The 19,380-nt window shown below is 36.1% G+C and overlaps 1 protein-coding gene across 4 annotated transcripts in view; it reads left to right on the top strand.

Moving 5' to 3' along the window:
- The window catches only part of LOC125677535 (uncharacterized), a 94,918-nt gene extending 78,521 nt beyond the window's left edge, over nt 1-16,397 (top strand). For 2 of the 4 annotated variants that reach the window (XM_056142289.1, XM_056142290.1), the window contains exons 3-5: nt 6,986-7,181; nt 7,645-7,788; nt 16,147-16,397. In XM_056142289.1, coding sequence (XP_055998264.1) covers nt 6,989-7,181; nt 7,645-7,788; nt 16,147-16,310 — 501 coding nt within the window. In that variant the 5' untranslated portion in view covers nt 6,986-6,988 and the 3' untranslated portion in view covers nt 16,311-16,397. Of the gene's footprint in view, nt 1-5,403; nt 5,488-6,985; nt 7,182-7,644; nt 7,789-16,146 lie in introns of those variants that run through there. The other 2 variants (XM_056142291.1, XM_056142288.1) reach the window with 2 other exon arrangements.
- The last annotated feature ends 2,983 nt before the right edge of the window (nt 16,398-19,380 follow it).

Below are 19,380 nucleotides of genomic sequence, written 5' to 3'. Positions count from 1 at the left end.
TCAAATATATACGTTATGTAATATTTATTCGGTATAGAAATAATTTTTTCTGCCAAACAAAGAAAACAAAAAGACCAATCTGCATATTGTATATATAATACTTTTTCCCCTGTGATCCGGATCGCGGCCGCGGAGTTTTCTGAAAGTGTCCACGGGCAACACAAGTGTTTCCGTTTCAACGAAAACAACAACACAACAAACGCTTGTATTGTATTTTACATCTTGAAAACGACCTGATGTCAGATAAAGAAGTCTGAAGATAACTTGGATATCCTGTTGCAGGATGACCCAAACGATCATGCATTCAGTATAAACATGTAAGTTGATGTAGCCACATAGGCCGATTAGAAGAAAAAAACGTTCGCGGTTATGTCATGTTATGAAAAATGCACGATTAATATATTAACCGCGATTTGATGCCATAATTTGTCGTTTCATGAAAGAAAATATTTATATTTTATGATATCTAAACCAAGTGTATAACACCCAATAGTTTATTAAGAGCTGAACATATCTGACATCAATTAATCTGTCCTGGCCCGGCATTAATCAGTCTGACCCCCCCCCCCCTCTTTTTGGTATCTCCTCACCTGACGCGCGAGTGTAAGAAGAGGGTGGATTTAGTGTACGATGAGAAAAGGGTGGGATGGTTTTAATCAGACTGGGCATTCATGACCATTGGTGCGGAGGTTATTTTGCAAGATTTTCTACGTTTATAAAAATTTTTATCTTTCTATGAAAAGAAAACACAATCTGTTAGGAAAGCATATATTGCATTATTGTATTATCGTAATAATATAATTTATTACCGTAATTTGAGGTTTTTCTTCATATTGTAACAGAAATAAAAACAAAATGTGTGTTTGGGACAAAAGGTGTGTGCGGGGGGGGGGGGGGGGGGGGGGGGGAGTTAACATCAATCAAAATCTGGTTATCACAGGCTATTGAAAAAGCATTTAATTATATGATCCATACATGCTGGTGTGCTATGAGCTGATGGGCATGTGCCCATTTCTTGCTTAGATTTTCTCTAATTTCAGTGATGCTCAACCGAAATCTTTGAAATCCGAAATAACTATGTATGTAATCACTTACCAAATAGCACTTCAAATATAGGACACCTCTATCTTTAAATAAATATGATCAGTACTTTCGTGCGAAACTGTCCCTTACTATCATGAAGCTTCTGCTTTAAAACACAAACCAACAATTCTTAATTGTATTTTTTCATCTTTAAAAAGGTTATTGACATCCCAATATTTAGTGGGAAGCTTCCAGGTATCTTCCACTAGTGACAGTCTACTGGCAAATCCAGACATGCATTGGAAGTATGTTGATGTGGAGGACACAGGGGCACCTGATCCAAGAACTGTGGCATTTCATTCGGAGTGACAACCTGGCATGCAGTTGGTATGACTCTTTGAGGTTGAATATAGGGTTAAATCCGTATACATTTAGTTGACATTCAAATGAATCCAGATAATACATTCACAAATGGAATCATGGCATTATGGTACACTGATATGCGTGTACAATTTTACTGTTTATCGTTGCATTACTAGATATAACATGCATACAAAAAGAGACAAAACACGGAAAATCATTATTATGTTTCTAATTATAAGGTATGCTAAGTGTTTTAAATGCTGACAAATAAGGTATGATGGCCAATACTGATTTTATTTGCATTTTTATTTTCAGATATGGGACCTGATTATTCAGAGAATTGCAGATTTTATGAAGCTGTTTTTGACAGAAGATTTGGTTTTCTCCATCTGTGTTGCCACCAACCATTATGCTGTGGTGGTCATATCTAGGGGGAAGGATTGTCATATGCTTCCCAAGGAAGTTCGAAGCCTCTCACCGAAGAGGAACTGTACAGGTATTACTAGTTTTAAAGTACCGATATTGTGACAGTGATTTCCAGTTTAAAACGAATAATAAAATGCATTTTATAAGATTACCTTTTCCAAAATTAATCTGGCTGTGCATCTAACACATTTATTAAATGTGTATTACAATTACCCCAGATAAAATTTTACAAGTAATTAAACGCATAATTTTCAGAGGGCCTTGATTATAGAAAACATTTACAGAGCCAATTGAGTATTCAAAAGCTCTGAGAATACATCAGTATATTGGGGCTAAGTATAAACAATCTTTCTTTTTTTCTTCAGATTTTTGGGTATTATCTTATACATGTCTGCTGAGAAGTTCCAGTCGATAGACAGATATTGGACAACGCATGCCCCTATCGGAACAACCTAGTATCAAGAATTATGTCTAGAAATATGTTTTAAGAGGTTGAATATAAGAAGAACAATTTTTATTAAATATAATGCAAGTACATTTAAATTTAGTGATTGAAAGTAAGTACTTGGGCATTCGTATACATGTACAATGAACTTGGGGAGGAAAAACGGGCATTATTTTCGCATAGCATTTGATATCATAATGGTGTTGTTGCTTAGCAACCAAATATATTTGAATATTAAAAAATTGATTTTTTTTTTTAGATTTTAACAGGAAAGATCTTTGTTTTAATGTTGCAATATTTATACTATTTAGTGGGATACAATGGCAAAACGTCATATTATTAGAAAATGATGAATATGTATATGAAGTACGAAATTTTCATTTTATGACCTTTGACCTTAATTCTCTTCATTATATTTTTTGTTAAAAAACCTTTTAAAATGATTAAGATTTAGTCAAAGATTATATTTTTAAAATAATGTGACATTTACTAATCATCATGCAATGTAATTATGCTTGAATTGTGTCGAATGGATGTAGAATGGCAAATTATGGTCAAAATTACACCATGAGTGTTGTTACTTAGCAACCAAAAAATATTTGTTTGTCAATAAAATTGATTAATTTGATTGTGATGCTTTTGTAGTATTTTAAAAGACATATCAGCTCATACATTTAGAATTTCCTATTTTTGACTCGAATCCAGTGAGAGGGGTCGTAATATATATATTCCAGAGAAAAAAGATTGCAAAAAAGTGCACTTAAATGACCTTTGACCCCGTAGAACTCTTTGGGGTCATGGGATAACATGACAAAGTTTATGAAAAAAATGTTCCCTGTCCAATTCGTAACAAAATCATATATCACATGCCTACCTAAAATCGTGATACATGCAGATGTAACTCGATTTAAAAATATTGTCATTTAGTCTTTAAAAACCTCTAAAATGTGCCGGTAGAGAAAGGGTTAAACCAAACCGCGCATATAAGAACCTAACTGGTACTTGATATATTCTAAAGGGAATGATAAAATTTCAGATAAACTAGCTAGTATTTGCAATATATATGAGAAGGGGTTTAATTTATACATTGACTAAGTTCTTTAGAATAGATCATTGTTAAACCACAGGCTTCGAGCATGGATTATATGCACCTCCTTAGTTTTTTCTGATCTGGGATCCATACATTATTTTCTTTTTATATCTAAGTTTTACAATTACAGTATACATGCACATTATTTAAAGCTGTACATGGTCCGAATTACAACACTTTTTTTTCATCTCGTAAAAACGCTATTAAATCATCGCACGTATGTAGTTATGAGGCTGTATGATATATCATACATTATTTCACCTGTTTTAACCAAAATTATTTGATTTTAAATCGATGTTTACAAATAACCGCGTCACTCTGCCATTTCAAGTGACAGTCACGTGACCAGTTCAAACTTTCAGATCATCGGTGGTCTTATCTGTGTAAACCTGTGTATTTTGTTACAACAGTACCGCGCCATAAGTTTAATAGAAATAAAAATATCAAATAGTTGTTTTAAGCTCTTTCAGCCTTAAAGTATGAGTTAATACATCATGTTGAGATTCCCCTGACGCGCGTGGGTTTATTTATAGACATCTAACACTGTATAATTTATGCGCTATCTGGAACACCTCGGGCCTTTCACCGAAAACACCGTGTTTTGGGTGAAAGACCCGAGGCTTTCCGGATGATTAATATATGTGAAAGGCGAAGATAACGAACAGTGATCAATCTCATAACTCCTACAAGCAATACAAAATAGATAGTTGGGTAAACACGGACCCCTGGACACACCAGAGGTGGGATCAGGTGCCTAGGAGGAGTAAGCATCCCCCGTCGACCGGTCACACCCGCCGTGAGCTCTATATCCTGATCAGGTAAACGGAGTTATCCGCAGTTAAAATCAGTGTGCCAAGAACGGCTTAACAATCAGTATGAAACACTTCAGACAGCATTTGACCCAATGATAGGTTTATCGACGAACTAGATCGTTATAACGACCATAGAATTTGCGAAATGCTGACTTCAATCGAGAATGTTGAAACCCCTGTACCATCAACTTGTTTGTCAGTAGCTTACCTCGATTTAAAAACTGACTATACGAAGAACAAGCTCTTGCATATCGAATCAGTTGAGCTATATAAACACCATACGCAAGTTATAATTGAATATTGCTAAATGAATATGGGAAGTTGACGATGGAGAAGCTGAAATCATCCCGTTTGTCATACAGTTGAGTTGTCAGTTTGCCGTTAATGTCTACTTTCAATAAAATACTAAGTATGAAGCAGACGTGGAAGACTCCGTGGTGTCCTTTATTTCGAGCTCACAGGGACCACACTATATTTACTTTCTAAATAATATTTTCACTGTTTTCTTTTACATGCAGATGTTTTCAAGCATGTAATTAAGGGAAAGTTAATAACTTTATAAAGTAATTAATCTGCTTTAAAGTAATTATGTACAAAAACAATACATGAACATCGGGTCATACAGCTTTAAAGATTATTGAAATCTCTGTTACGTATTAGTAATAAGCTCGTTATCAGTGGTGATATTTTTTCTTACAATCGCGATTTATTACATTTTAGATTATACTTATTGTATATTTACAATGCATAAGTTAAACAGGTGTGTAAAAGGTTAGGGGCGTGTTGCATGATCCACCATGCTTCAAGTGCCTGTGTAACCTCACCACGAGCAATTTCTGGTGAAATATCGAGCCCGAAATGTACGATTAAAATAAGCGACCAATTTTCTTCAGGAAAAATGTGACGCGTGGGCGCGTCGAATACAACTAGCCCTATTTTGGGTGATTTGTATCATAGCATGGCAAATATACGCTTCCGTATGACGATATTACATGGCTGTAAATGTAGATCACGCATGCACCTTAATATAAAATGAAAAAAACCAATGCACTACCCTGGGATCTTATTAGTGATAATGCCAGTAAAGCACCCATAGTTATCAAATTCTACCGCTTTCACTGCAAGCCAATGCCAGACATATGGCAGAGATGTACCCGTTTGTTAGATTTGGGGCATTTCTTCGTCGCCTGACCCTGTAAACGTTCATGCCTAAACAGGTGCATAATGCATAATTAACGTGAGTTATCGCAACCTATACAAAAGCAGGTCTGTCTTCATAGTTCCAAACCACCTCCCACTTCTCGGACGTAACTGAATGTAGCGATCAGGTAATTCTTATGAGAGCACGAGTAACTAAAATGAGTTCATGAAAATAGAGGGCTAATATTTGCTTTAATTTTCTTATTGAGTACACGCTTTAATTTTCTAATTGAGTACTCGTTATAATGATAGTTGAATGGACAAGTGCTAACAATAACCGGAATAACTCCGTGTGTTTTTCTCCAATATTGTTAACACCAAAAAGAGTACCAATATATGCTTGGGCATGTTTAATAAAGGTGTTTTCCATTAAATAACATGTACATGTACAACGTGTACATTTCTTCGTCTGCTCCACCATGCTTGTTATCGTGAGATTTCGTAGGCGGATCTACTGAAAAACTTAAACATTGACAATCAGCGCGAAAATGTAGTTATTAGAGGCATTCCCACAAAGAAAAGAAAATCATATGGTGGCTGAAAAAAATTACACTCTGGTGTTTGCTTTTAACTTGACATAAGATTTAAACCTTTTCAATACCGACGAAATCGCGTTCTCCTCCGTACTCGTGCATATGCAAATAACCGGAAGTTGAAACTCCAGTACACCAAACGAGGAGCACAAATATGAATCGAGAAATTGGAATATATCGAAATTGTTAAAAACGGTAGAATAGAACCTCATCAATCGTATGTTGCAGGTTGTAAATTTATATATGGAGTAAGAAACATATAATATTTTATTTTTGTAGTTATGAGATTATATCTCTCAACTGATTCGATACGCAAAAACTTGTTCTGCGTATGATCAGGTTTTGAATCGAGGCAGGTTATTGACAAGTAAGTTGATGTTAAAGGGGTTTCAACAATCTTGTTTGTTTGAAGTCAGCATATCGCAAACTATATGGTTAAGTTTGCCAATAAACTATATACCTAGTTTGCCAATACAACCTTGGATCATATGCTGCCTGACGTGTTCCATGCAGATTATTAGGCCGTTCTTAGCACACTTTAATTTTGACAACACATTACTCCGTTTAACAGATCAAGATATAAGGCCCACGGCCGGTGTGACCGATCGACAAGGTATGCTTACTCCTCCTAGGAACCTGAGCCCATCTCTGGTGTGTCCACAGGACCAGGGGTCTGTGTTTGCCAAACACTTAATTTTGAATTCCTTATTGGAATTATGAAATTTGCCACTGTTCGTTATCTTCACTTTTTCATGCATATTTATTTACATATTTAATGGTTTTGCCTTTTTGATAGCCATTTCGTCATGAATGTTAACAATGTGCATGTGAATCTTGATAATTATAGTACGACTAGTTTAATGCCAGGGAATTCTTCAAAAGAAACGAAAACAGAAGAAATAAATTTCATTTTTGAAAATACATGAGGGAATGAACAACAAACACTTCACGCCAGCATACTTTTAATGAAGTGCTAATTCGTTTCAGGAAGTATGCAGACGTAAAGCGTCACAGTTCATACCCTCATGTATATTTGAAAATGAAATTTATTTCTTAAATGTATTCATTTGGTGTTGTTGTTTTTCAATTGAAGGAAATGGATGCCTCTAAGCTTTTGCTTATCGCACTAGTGTTAGTAATTTGCGGTGGCATATTTCACGCAATCGGTTTGGCGCTACCATATTGGGTTAATGCAGATGTATTAGGCAGAAATATACATGCAGGCCTATGGAAGACATGCAGCGATATTACGGGAGAAAACAAATGCAAGGACATCACTCCTGTAGAAGGTACATATATATTTATTTACATATTACTTACTGCAAATTCAGCCAGTAGCTAAGACAAAGGGCTAAATATCACTAAATAGGATTATGTTGATACTAATATTTACACATGATAAAATGCTGAATTACCTATAGATTTTGATAGAATGCTTATGAATATACGAACATTTTATTGACGAGGTTTAAAGCTGTCCATGCTATTACATATTGGTTTAAAGTTGTCGATGTTATTTTACAGACGGAAGTAAACCTGTTTCAAATTATTTACAGACTGTTTTGAAATATTAAAATTTGTTACAGAGTAACTAGATTAAGGTTATGTTACAGATTGGTTTAAAATCAGCCATGCTACTTTACAAAGTGACTGAAGTAAAGTTGATTAAATAAGGCTATTTACAGGTTGGTTAAAAATTATCCAGACTATTTTACCGAGTGACATGATTAAAGTATCTAAGCTATTATACAGATTGGCTCAAAGCTGTTCGGGCAATGGGAATACTAGGCGTTCTGACCCTTGTGGTTGCTGCACTGATGACAGTCTTAAAACTTTTCGTCATGAAAGACAGAAAGCCGATTTTCCATGTTGCGATAGGGACATCTTTTGCTGGAGGTAAGTTTAATATTTTAACGAATAAAAGATGAACAAGTTAAGATAACGAACAGTGAATCCTGTAAAGATTACAAAATTACGCGAAGAGCAAACACAGACCCCTGGACATACCAGAGTTGGGCAAACACAGACCCCTGGACATACCAGAGTTGGGCAAACATGGAGTCCTGGATATAGCAGAGGTGGGGTCAGGTGTCTAGCAGGAGTAAGCATTTCCTGTTGACCGGTCAAACCCGTAGTGAACCTTATATCTTGATCAGATACACGGAGTAATCCGTAGTAAAACTCAGTATGTAAAGACTAGCCAAAGAATTGGTAAATGATTAAACAAATTTGATACTAATGTAACTAATGTAAAGTAGTATAATCATAACAAAAGGCGTAACTCATAGCGAGCTATTTTGAATGTAACAATAGTATTCAGTCAAAAAACAAGCATTCTGAGAGTATTGCATGGCAATACATAGTCCCCTACCGGTTGCAAAATTCACTGTACCACAACAATATTCAAAGTTCATTATGTAGGTTATGGTAAAAGGAGAAATTGGGGAACCAGGATAGGAATGATTGGAAATCAACTACTATTCGAGTAGAGACTAGACCAAGAAAAAAAGACAAATTTATAATTAGGTTTAGGTCTTTAACCAAGTCAATAAACTGTGACATGTAGATAATCATGAATAATTTATCTATATTGTAGTATTACTATGCTAGAAGTTTTAATGAGTGTAGTATTCTTAATTCTTGTCTACAGAGATAAGAAACTTGGATGTAAACTAACAATTCATGCTATTTTTTTTACGTCCAAGGGCCATAACTTAATGGAAAATCAACGGACCACAATGAAATTCACACTTGATCTGTAACTTGTTATGGCAACGCAATGTACCAAATATCAAATGAATATCTGCAAGCACAACCAAAAAAGTCTGGAAAACTGATTATTCGTGCTATTTTTCTAAATCCAAGGGCCATAACTAAGTGAAAAATCAACGGACCGAGACGAAATTCGAACTTGATCTGTAACTTGTTATGGCAAAGCCACATACCAAACATAATATAAATATCTGCAAGAACAGAGAAAACAAGAGTTACTGTGAGCAATGCACACTAAGAATACCCCCCGCTTACCCCAATCTCCCAAAGGGTGTTGGTAATAGGTATAAACTACCTCTTTTCTGAGTGTAAAAAACAAATGGCATGACAAACCATGGGTATTCTCGTTTGTAGGGAGAAATGGATTATCTAGGAACACAGCATCTCCATGCGATGAAAAAAGCCGTTAAAGAATTTAAATGGAAACCATATTGCTACTTCGGTGTCCAGTGCACGTGACCTTTGACCTTTTGACCCCAAAATTGATAGGGAACATCTTCATCTCATGGGTAGTCCATATGTATGATATGGTGACTGTAGGTGGAAAGGATAACGCTTTAGAGCCCGGAAACTATATTGCTACTTCGATGTCCAGTGCGTTTGACCTTTGGACCCCAAAATCGATAGGGAACATCTTCATCCCATGGGTAGTCCATATGTATGATATGGTTACTGTAGGTGGAAAGGATAACGCTTTAGAGCCCGGACACTATATTTGCTACTTCGATGTCCAGTGCGCTTGACCTTTTGACCCCAAAATCGATAGGGAACATCTTCATCCCATGGGTAGTCCATATATATGATAGGTGGAAAGGATAATGCTTTAGAACCCGGAAACTATTGCGTTTACAGACGGACAGACGGACGGACGGACAGACAGACGGACAACCCGATTCCAGTATACCCCCCCCCCCCACAACTTGTTGGGGGGGGGGGGGTTGGGGTTAAAAAAGTGCGGAAAACTGGACTGACAGATAGACGGACGGAGCGCAAACCTATAGTCCCCTCCACTTCGACGGTAGGGGACTAATAAGCCCAAATGTGTGATAATTAGTGATGGGCAATCGGGAAAAAAATATTAATCGATAATCGGATAAATCGGATGCACCTTTTCGATTGATTAATCGAATTTTAATGATTTCAAATTTAAGGCATATATATATATTAAATTTACTTTATTTATTTTTTACCCTAGATATTAAGTTAATTAGAATAAAATTTAGATTGATTGTATCTTGCATAACATCTCTCTCGGAAAATTTTCACTCATATGGAGACGTCTAAAATCATAATTAGAAAATTGAAGTAAATAATTACATACTTCAATTTTATTTTCCCGGGATAGGGATAGATCTCTCGACTTTTGTTGTTCTTATGGGATCCGGGTTAGAATAGAGCCTCATTACCCCTTGCATGTTGAAAGAGGCAAAATCTGAGGCCACGTGTCACAGCAGGTGTGACACGATAAAGATCCCTCCCTGTTCAAAGACTTTAAGCGCCGACCATAGACCTAAAATTTGCAGGCCTTTACCGGCAATGGTGACGTCTCCATATGAGTGAAAGATTCTCATTAGGGACGTTAAACAATATTCAATCATTATTATCATTCAATCTTCTCGGATGATTCAGCTTCGTCAGCCATTTTTGATTTTAGATAAGTCGCGGCAGGAATATTCGTATTATTAAACATATTACCGATGTCGACGATTTTCGAAATGACAATCGATTCATCACTAGTGATACTATTCGCGAAATTCTTTCTTTTAACTGGTGTCGCAATGCAAAGCATATAAGTAAATCAGGGTGACCTGCACCAGGAATATTGGTCTGACTTCCTCTTCAAATTCTTGGAACAGCGTGGCCTACCTTGTACATGTATATCGGTTATCTTTGATAAGTTTCATTTGAGGCGGATTTGTCACTTTCAAAAATCAATTGCACTTTGGATACCACCGTTTTAGGGGGGAAAATTATAAAGAAAGGTGTGGACCTATTGATTTTAGAGTACAATGTGAACAACTCGTGGATTTTCTGTCTATTCAAAAATGACCAGGCGGTAATTATTTTGTATCTCTTCAAAGAATAAACAGGCAATAATTATTTCGTATGTATTCAAAGAATAACCAGGCGATAATTATTGATTAAGTTTCAGTTACCAATAGTACAAAAACGGAAGGTACTTCATACAGCTTTTTCACATTAACATTTCGCGAAAAAATGTCATTCTCTCGCTAAAAAAGAGTTTTGCAAATGATTGATTTGCGGTACCCATTTCTTTCCCATCCTTAAAAAGCTTAAAGTTAAAGATAGGAATATTTCTTATTAGTCCCCTACCAGTTTGTAAAACCGAAGGGGACTATAACTTTCTTTTGTCTGACTGTCAGTCTGTCTCACATTGGTTTTTCAGAGTTTTCCCCGCTATGCTTGCGTTGATTCATTCGAAACTTGCAATGCACAATGTAGTTTTCGAGTGGTACACTACCGATCAAGTTCCAATTTCGTAACGTTTGATGGACAAGTTTTCAAGATATTAATCTTTATATTTTACGTTTTTTATTTACCGGAAAGCAGAAAGCTTACGGACTTCACCTCACATATGAATCAATATTAAATGTGCAAGCAGTAACTCTGAAGCAAGCGTCTCGGCGTTTATTGGCAAAATTTGTTAATCAATAAGTATATTGCCTCTTTTCGTAATGTTTGCATGTAGGAGTTATCGTTCATGTGGGACGGTACATATATGAACTTCCAGTAAAACATTTACATTTTGTGGTATGAATTCGCTTATTAATGTATTACAGCCTAGTCATTATCTCCTAACACTGCCGTTGAATACATCACAGATTTCAAAAATAAATTTCAAATGCAAGTATTTCCTCGAGTAAGTCATTTAAAAGTAGCAGCAAACTGAACGTTGCTCAACATGTGCGGGACTCGGTGGTCGGCTCCATTCTAACAGATAAACACTTCAGATATTATAGATATAAAGAATTTGTATTCAGGTTGGCCCAGGAAATGAAATGCATTTCCTAAAGTCAGATCCACCCCTTATGATAACTTTCGATTTCTGGCGCAGGATTATTTTGCATACAGGTGAGGTCTTACATACATACATATCCTCTCTGGGCCCTATGGACTCTTGAGGCCGGCCAACATCCCTCGCCATCTTGACCTGTCTGCTGCCACGACTTCAGCTCTCTGCCAAGTGGTCCATCCGAGATTGTTCCTTTCGCTTTCGACTGTCCTTCGCCAGGTATTCCTTGGTCTTCCAGTTTTCCTCTTCCCTTCTGACGTCCATGTTAGTGCAATCTTTATATTTCTGTTGTTGTTCCTTCGCAGAACATGGCCAATCCATCTCCATCTACGGACTTTGATGCTGATTGACAATGGTATGGTATTTGTCCGTCTATAGAGATCATCATTTGAGATCTTCTCTGGCCAGTAGGTGTTGAGTATTCTACGAAGGCATTTGCGCTGGAAGGTATCTAATCTTTCCTCGTCTTTTTTAGTTGTTCGCCATAACTCTGCACAGTACCGGATGACAGATATTACATTGGTGTTGAAGAGGCGCAGTTTAGTATCAGTTTTGAATTTAGATGACTTCCAGATCTTGTTTAGTGCACTGAAGGCTGATCTTGCAAGCCCGAGTATTCTGGTTATATCAAATTCGGTGCCACCAGTTTTGTCCATAGTAGCTCCAAGGTATAAGAAGGAATCGGTGTCTTCTACTTCCTTGTTATCGATTTTCACTTTTTGATTGGTTTTGCAGTTCATTCTCATTGTCATTGTTTTCTTGGCATTGATGTTTAGGCCGGTGTATTTGGCTACTGTGTGCAGTCTTTCAGTCTTTTCTTGCAAATCAGCGAATCGGCTGGATAATAAGGCGAGGTCATCAGCATAGTCGAGATCTTCCAGTCTGCTGATGAATTTCCATCTGATGCCTCGATTTTTGTTGTTTGTATTTCTCATTATCCAGTCAACAATGATAATGAAGAGGAATCCTGACATGACACAGCCTTGTTTGACCCCAGATATTACCTCGAACCAGTCCGATGTTTTGCCATCTTCTAGCACGCAGCAATTGCTTCCATCATACATGTTCTTTATGATATTGATGAATGTTGCTGGTATGTCATAGCGCTTTAGTATCATCCACATTTTCTCTTGAATGATGCTGTCGAAGGCCTTCTTGAAATCTATAAAATTAATATACAGAGGGGCGTTCCATTCCTGGCATTGTTCTAGGATGTTTCTTAGAATGTAAACTTGCTCTGTTGTGCCCCTCCCACCACGGAAGACAGCCTGCTCGTCTCTCAGTTCTTCCTCAACACCTTCCCTAATTCTATCAATTATGATTCTGAAGAAGACCTTGGATGGTACCGACAGCAGGGAAATTCCTCTATAGTTGTCACACAGAGTCAAGTCCCCTTTTTTTGGTAATTTGACAATCAATGATCGTTTCCAATCCAATGGCACTTCCTTTTCATCTATAATTCTATTGAACAGTTTAAGTAGATGTTTGGTCGAGGTTCCAATGCTTTCCTTAATAAGTTCTGGATTAATGTTGTCTATGCCTGGACTTTTTCTGGTTTTAAGTTTCTTAATAGCTTTTTAAATTTCATCTGCTGTTATATGTGAGGTGTTGATTGTCTCGATAGTGGGAGAACTAGCTATTTAACAGTCTTCTGGTAATCTTGTATTCTCTGCAGGAACATTTAGCACTTCTTCAAAATGCTTCTTCCATCTGTTCAGTGTCTCTTCTTCTTGTATTAAGAGTGTGCCATCTTTAGATCTTACTCCGGTAGCTTTGTTTCGTTTATTATTAGTTATTTGTTTGGTAAGTTGATATAGCTCACTTAACCTGTTCTGTGATGCTGCTTCCTCTGCCTCGAAGGCTATGTCTTCAAGCCATTTCCTTCTATCAGCTCTAGCTTTGCGCTTGACCTCCTTATCTTTCTCCTGATATTGCTCTCTCTTTCGTTCTTTAATTCTTTCAGAGCTAGCTTGATTAATTTCTTGTTTTATTTTCCTTCTTTCTTCTATTGCTGTTATTGTGGTATCTTGAATCCACTCTTTCTGTTTTCGTTTCTTATACCCAAGGATGTTTTCAGTACTAGGTGAGGTCTTAGCCTAAATTAAATATCGCTGAAGATTGCATCGGAGGTAAAAATTCTCCAATAATATAATATATAAAGAAATGAAATAAAATAAACTGAAAAATATAATAAAAATCATAGCATATTCTCTCGCTAGTAATCTTATTAAGGCAAACTTCTCCTCTAGCCCCGCCCTATAAACATTGTACGCTGTATGAAAAAGTAAATATAACGGATAGTCATCGATTTTATAAAGAACACAAAAGTAAGTGTTTGGCAAACACGGACCCCTGGACACACCAGATATGCAAGCACTGAAGATCTTGTTTGTGAACACAGCAGTAATATTTAATTAGTAGGGATGACAATGGGTGAAAATTTGGTAACCGATTAGTCATAAATTCTTTTGTCCGATTACATGTAATTAACCAGTTAATCGTTAAAACTTATCATTCTCTATTACTGTATGTATTATTTTATTTCATTATAAATTCAGTTTTTTTTAATTCCCTAAAAGAAGAAAAAAGAAGACGAAAAAGAAAAAAAAACCAACAAAGAAAACAGTATGAGAATGCTTCAATAGGTAAAGAGGTGAACAAAAACCGCATGAAAGCAAGACTATTTGTAGAAATTCAAAATGTTCACTTTTTGTAACGCCACACCAGAAGTGACAACGGTGCATCATATAATTATTTTTATTACAATATTTGGCTTCAATTTTATGTTAAAGAAATAATTCTATTGTCTTCAAAGTTTGTTTACAAGAATTGCTAAGGTGGCAAAAATCCGTTCGGACGGCACAAAAGTTACTCAGGACATGCGAGTCCGTTCTACATAATACAGCTGACATTTCATCTCTTTCTCGTTAAAGTATTACTATGCGTGAAACATAGGGAAGTAACTTAGAAATATGATTTAGTCTGACCTCCATGATTTTTAGGCGTACCCCCTCCATTTCTATTTTCAACCTCTAACTTTGTATAATAATATATCTGACCAGAAATGTACATGCATGTTCCTTGCCCTCATTACCATGCATTATAATGGTACGAATCATTGAACTGATTATAAAATCCATGTGGAAATTATGCTGGCCCAGCGTCGAATTTATCAGTGTGATACTAGTACTGCTTCCAAGGTAGTTTATTTTACTCAAGCATTATAGTGCCTGACTGGGAATGTTCAAAAAGGTTTTACCTACAAAATGAACTATAACTATCGGTATTGCATGAACTTCTACTTTGAAGATTATTAAATCTGATCAGTGATCAGTCATTTAAAAAGTTAATATTTAAACATCACCTAGACTTTTATATATTACGACCCGACCCCCCCCCCCCCCCCCCTCTTTTTTAAACACGTGTAATACAAGCACGACAGTATTTCTTTACTACAAATATCCCGGTCAATCGGTTTAAAAATTTCTAATCGGTTAGCATTTTTTAAACCGAGTAATCGGTTAACTGGCGAATCGTTGTTATCCATAGTATTTAACACATGCATATATATATAATATGTCTTACGGCGTGACCGTGTTTGAGGGCGAAGCAAAAAATATTGGCATTAGTATCTAGATCCATAACAAGAGAAAAAAATATCCCGAAATATAAACACCTAACGTGTGAGGACAGAGCTCAATCAAAGTATTCTAACGTTAGACATTTTTGATCCGCCTATTCATTGAACGCAGGAAACTATGCAACTGATGTAAACAGTGCATTGTGACGTCATGTTTAGCGTCAGTGTTTATCATGGCACAATCGCGTTAACTAATCGAGGATTGATTATACATGATTAAGCAAATAAGACTGACATGCTTTTACGGATATCTGTAACATATCAGAACGACGTGAACTAGGGTAGACGAGATTCAAAATGGAGAAATACATGTCCACGCGCTAGTATTCGAATCGACGCCATTGGGACCAAACATTTCAAGTTCCATAGGTATGGTTTAATTTTTCATTAGTTTTCTATATATTCCTTTTAAACATGTATATATATGTTACCTATAGGGAGAGCTCCGTTCTCACGGCCCTTCGCCCTCTATAAACCAACACATACCGTCCCAAACGAACGACAACTCGTACAAGTAAGAATTACGAAAATCCGGAATACATGGCACATTCACATTCAGCCATGTTCTGTTATCACGCAATTGTGTGTAGAAAGGTGTAGATGATGTCCTATATCTTAATCAGGTAAACGGAGTAATCCATAGTCAAAGTCAGTGTGACAAGAACGGTCTAACACTCGGTATTAAACACGTCATACAATATTTGACCCAATGATAGGTCATGATGCTATTAGATATTGTAACCCATTGTGTATATTAGCATTATAAACGTCATAAATATTTTAAAGCTGAATTAAATGTATTTTGTAGCTTTCTTCATCATAATTTCGATAGCAGTTTATGCGGGCAAAATCAAAGATATGTTCCCCCTAGTGGACTTCAATTATCACTTCGCCTTTGCCTTCAGCATTATAGGAATGATAGCCGCCATAGCAGCTGGGGTCGCCATGTTGGTGGATATGAAGCAAAATTAGAAATTAATTATGACACATATTAATAATATATTACTGTTTATTTATTACACAATTACTGATTACATTTAATAAATGAATGAATAATCACTGCTCTTTATTTATAATTACACTGATTTATTACAACGACTTGTTTATGTAATGGAAAAGTGAAGATAACGAACAGTGACCAATTTCATAATTCCTAAACACAATGCAAAATTAAGAACAAACACGGCCCCCTGGACACACCAGAGGTGGGATCAGGTGCCTAAGAGGAATAATAAGAAAATTGTAAGAAACTCAAAACAAGAAAGGGATAATATGTCGTGCAGCTTTTAGTGTCGCCTGTGAAACACAGATTAAGGGGGGAAATCAGTTTGTGTGTGGTCGTGTAGTACTTTTCGGTCTGTCTGCTTGTTCATTGTATCTGTCAGGCGGTCTATCGTACCCTATACAGTTGTAACTGCTTGAGAGTTCGCAGTTGTACTTTGAAGCCAGATTTTTTTTTACTTCACCATGATGAATGGTATCCTGATAAGCGGCACATGTGGTGCTTGAAACATTCTAATTTAATCAATGCACATTCGAGAATGGCATTTACTCCAATAGTACCGCTGTTGAGCCTTTTTATGAGATAGGTTTTATGAAAGAATTCCCTATCAAAGTTTTAAAGCCTTCAATGTGATATACTTCATGTATGGGGAGTCTTGCATTTCATATTTCCAAGAATTATACTGTATATGTATGTGTTTTATGAAGGTCAGTTGGATATTCAAACAGTTTTATTTGTTAATATCATAAACATTTAAAATTGATATGTTTTGCAATGGCATAGGCCTGTTCGAAAACATGGGTTATCTCTCTTTGAATTCTATCATTTACTCTGCATACGACAACTTCCGGGTAGTAACGCAATCAGACTGCGCAATACTTAAGTGTCTTGATTTTGTTGCTATGTTGAGTATGGATACTGAAAAAGAAAACTGGTCAAATAAACAGTTGAACCTTTTCTACAAGAGGTTAAGGAAATGGTAATGGAAACAAAGAAGTACTTCCTGATTGAGTCAGGGGTGTGATTTTTCTGAACAAAATAAGAAAATAAATAATTAAACAAAATACATAAATGTCAGAATAAAGAATTTTTTAAAATCGAATTAGAAATCGGACATTCACTTGTTTTCAAATGTTTCCAAAAACGACTTGCATAATCATTTTGTACTAAGTCAGAAGAACTACTGATTTCCAAAAGATTATGGCAACTCATCTGCTCAAATCTGGGGGTTTTACGAGGATCAAGAAGTATAGATTTGCTTTTTGAGAAAATAATGCAAAGAGAGTACATGATATGTTCAATAAACTCCTCCCACAGTTTTCAAGTGAGAACCTTCTTATTTTAAAGAGTGTTTATATTGAAGATGTGCATGTGGCAAGGATTTTGATTTCCATCGATGTTTGAGAAAGTTACTGGTTATTGAACTTAGTCAGTTTTGAGGAATTATTACATGGAGAGTACATGATTTGTCCATTTTACCTTTCACAATTTTCAAGTGAGGACCTTCTTATTTTACATAGTATTTGTATGGGTATGGAAAATGTGCATGTGACAAGGATTTATATTTTCTTCAATTTTTGAGAAAATTACAGGTTGTTGAACTCTGTCCATTTTTAGGAAATATTAATTTTATGCAAAGAAAGTATTTCACAGCCTGGTGATGGCTGATACTACCTGAAGCAAAGTTCTACCAATTATGGCTTCAGATAAACACTCTATGTAAGCATTTCCACGGGCGTATTATGTAAGCATTTCACGGGCGTATTATGTAAGCATTTCCACGGGCGTATTATGTAAGCATTTCACGGGCGTATTATGTAAGCATTTCACGGGCGTATTATGTAAGCATTTCCACGGGCGTATTATGTAACATTTGCGGTACTCTTGTTTACCTTAATATCAAATTTCATCCTTTTCAATACCGGCGAAATTGCTTTCCCCTCAGTACTCGTCCATGGACGGAAACACTACCTTATATGGCATATGCAAATAACTTGACAACCGGAAGTTAAAACTCCACTACATCGAACATGCGCACAAATATGAATTGAGAATTGGAATACATTGAAATTGTTGAAAACGGTAGAATAGAGCTTCAAAAATCGTAAGTTGCAGGTTCTAAATTTATACCTTGACTAAGAAACATATACTATCATTTAATTTACGTAGATAAAGTTAGAAAATGTTTAGAATGATCGAAAATGTTGCGGGAGTGAATCACTCTCGTAGTTGCACCATTACAGTGATCCTAAGGAATTGTAGTCCCCCCCCCCCCCCCAAATCAGAGAGGCAACATTATTGAAGCTAAATCAATATATATTCATGATTGCAAATTTTAGAGAAAGGATGATCAAGGTATTGATTAAGTGCTCTCACTAGAAAATTCAATTTTCAGTGACATCAAAGGTTTTGCTTATCTTCCACTCAATTATCTACTGTTTTTGATACGCACATGCATGAAAAGAGGTTTTTTATTCTAAATTTATTGACATCAACATTTTAGAATGTTTTACTAATGAACGATATTTCTATTGTAAAACGTGATTTCTTTGATTTTTGTCACCCTATACATTATTATCGGAGACGTAATTGTTACCTGTCTAGGCATAGGGAAATCGGAAACGTTGAAGTGCTGTGAAAAGTAGCAAAACTCGTCCCCTCTTATACTAGATACATATACTTTAACAATAGAATACTCATCTAATATGGTGGATGAGCAGATAATTCTATAATATTTAAGAATCCACGTCAGTTTTAACTCATAAACATGTAATAGAGTGGAAAACAAATAAAACATCATTTCATAATGCATTTTTTATTTCAAACTTTACAGACATTTCTTCCTTTGACATATATCGAGCTTAAAAATTTAGCCGAAAGCATAGACTTTGAAGAAATGACCATCGTCACGGCTGAATAAATGGCCAGCAGGCGATCTCCAGCATGGGTGCAAGTTACGGTCAATGATACCTACAGAACCGTAAGTGCTACAGCTGGTACGCACAGAACTTGACATGCTATTATAAGCATCGTTTGCAT

The sequence above is a fragment of the Ostrea edulis genome, chromosome 6 (assembly GCF_947568905.1).
Source record: "Ostrea edulis chromosome 6, xbOstEdul1.1, whole genome shotgun sequence".
Lineage (NCBI taxonomy): Eukaryota > Metazoa > Mollusca > Bivalvia > Ostreida > Ostreidae > Ostrea > Ostrea edulis.
This window is presented reverse-complemented; position numbering and strand designations above follow the sequence as displayed.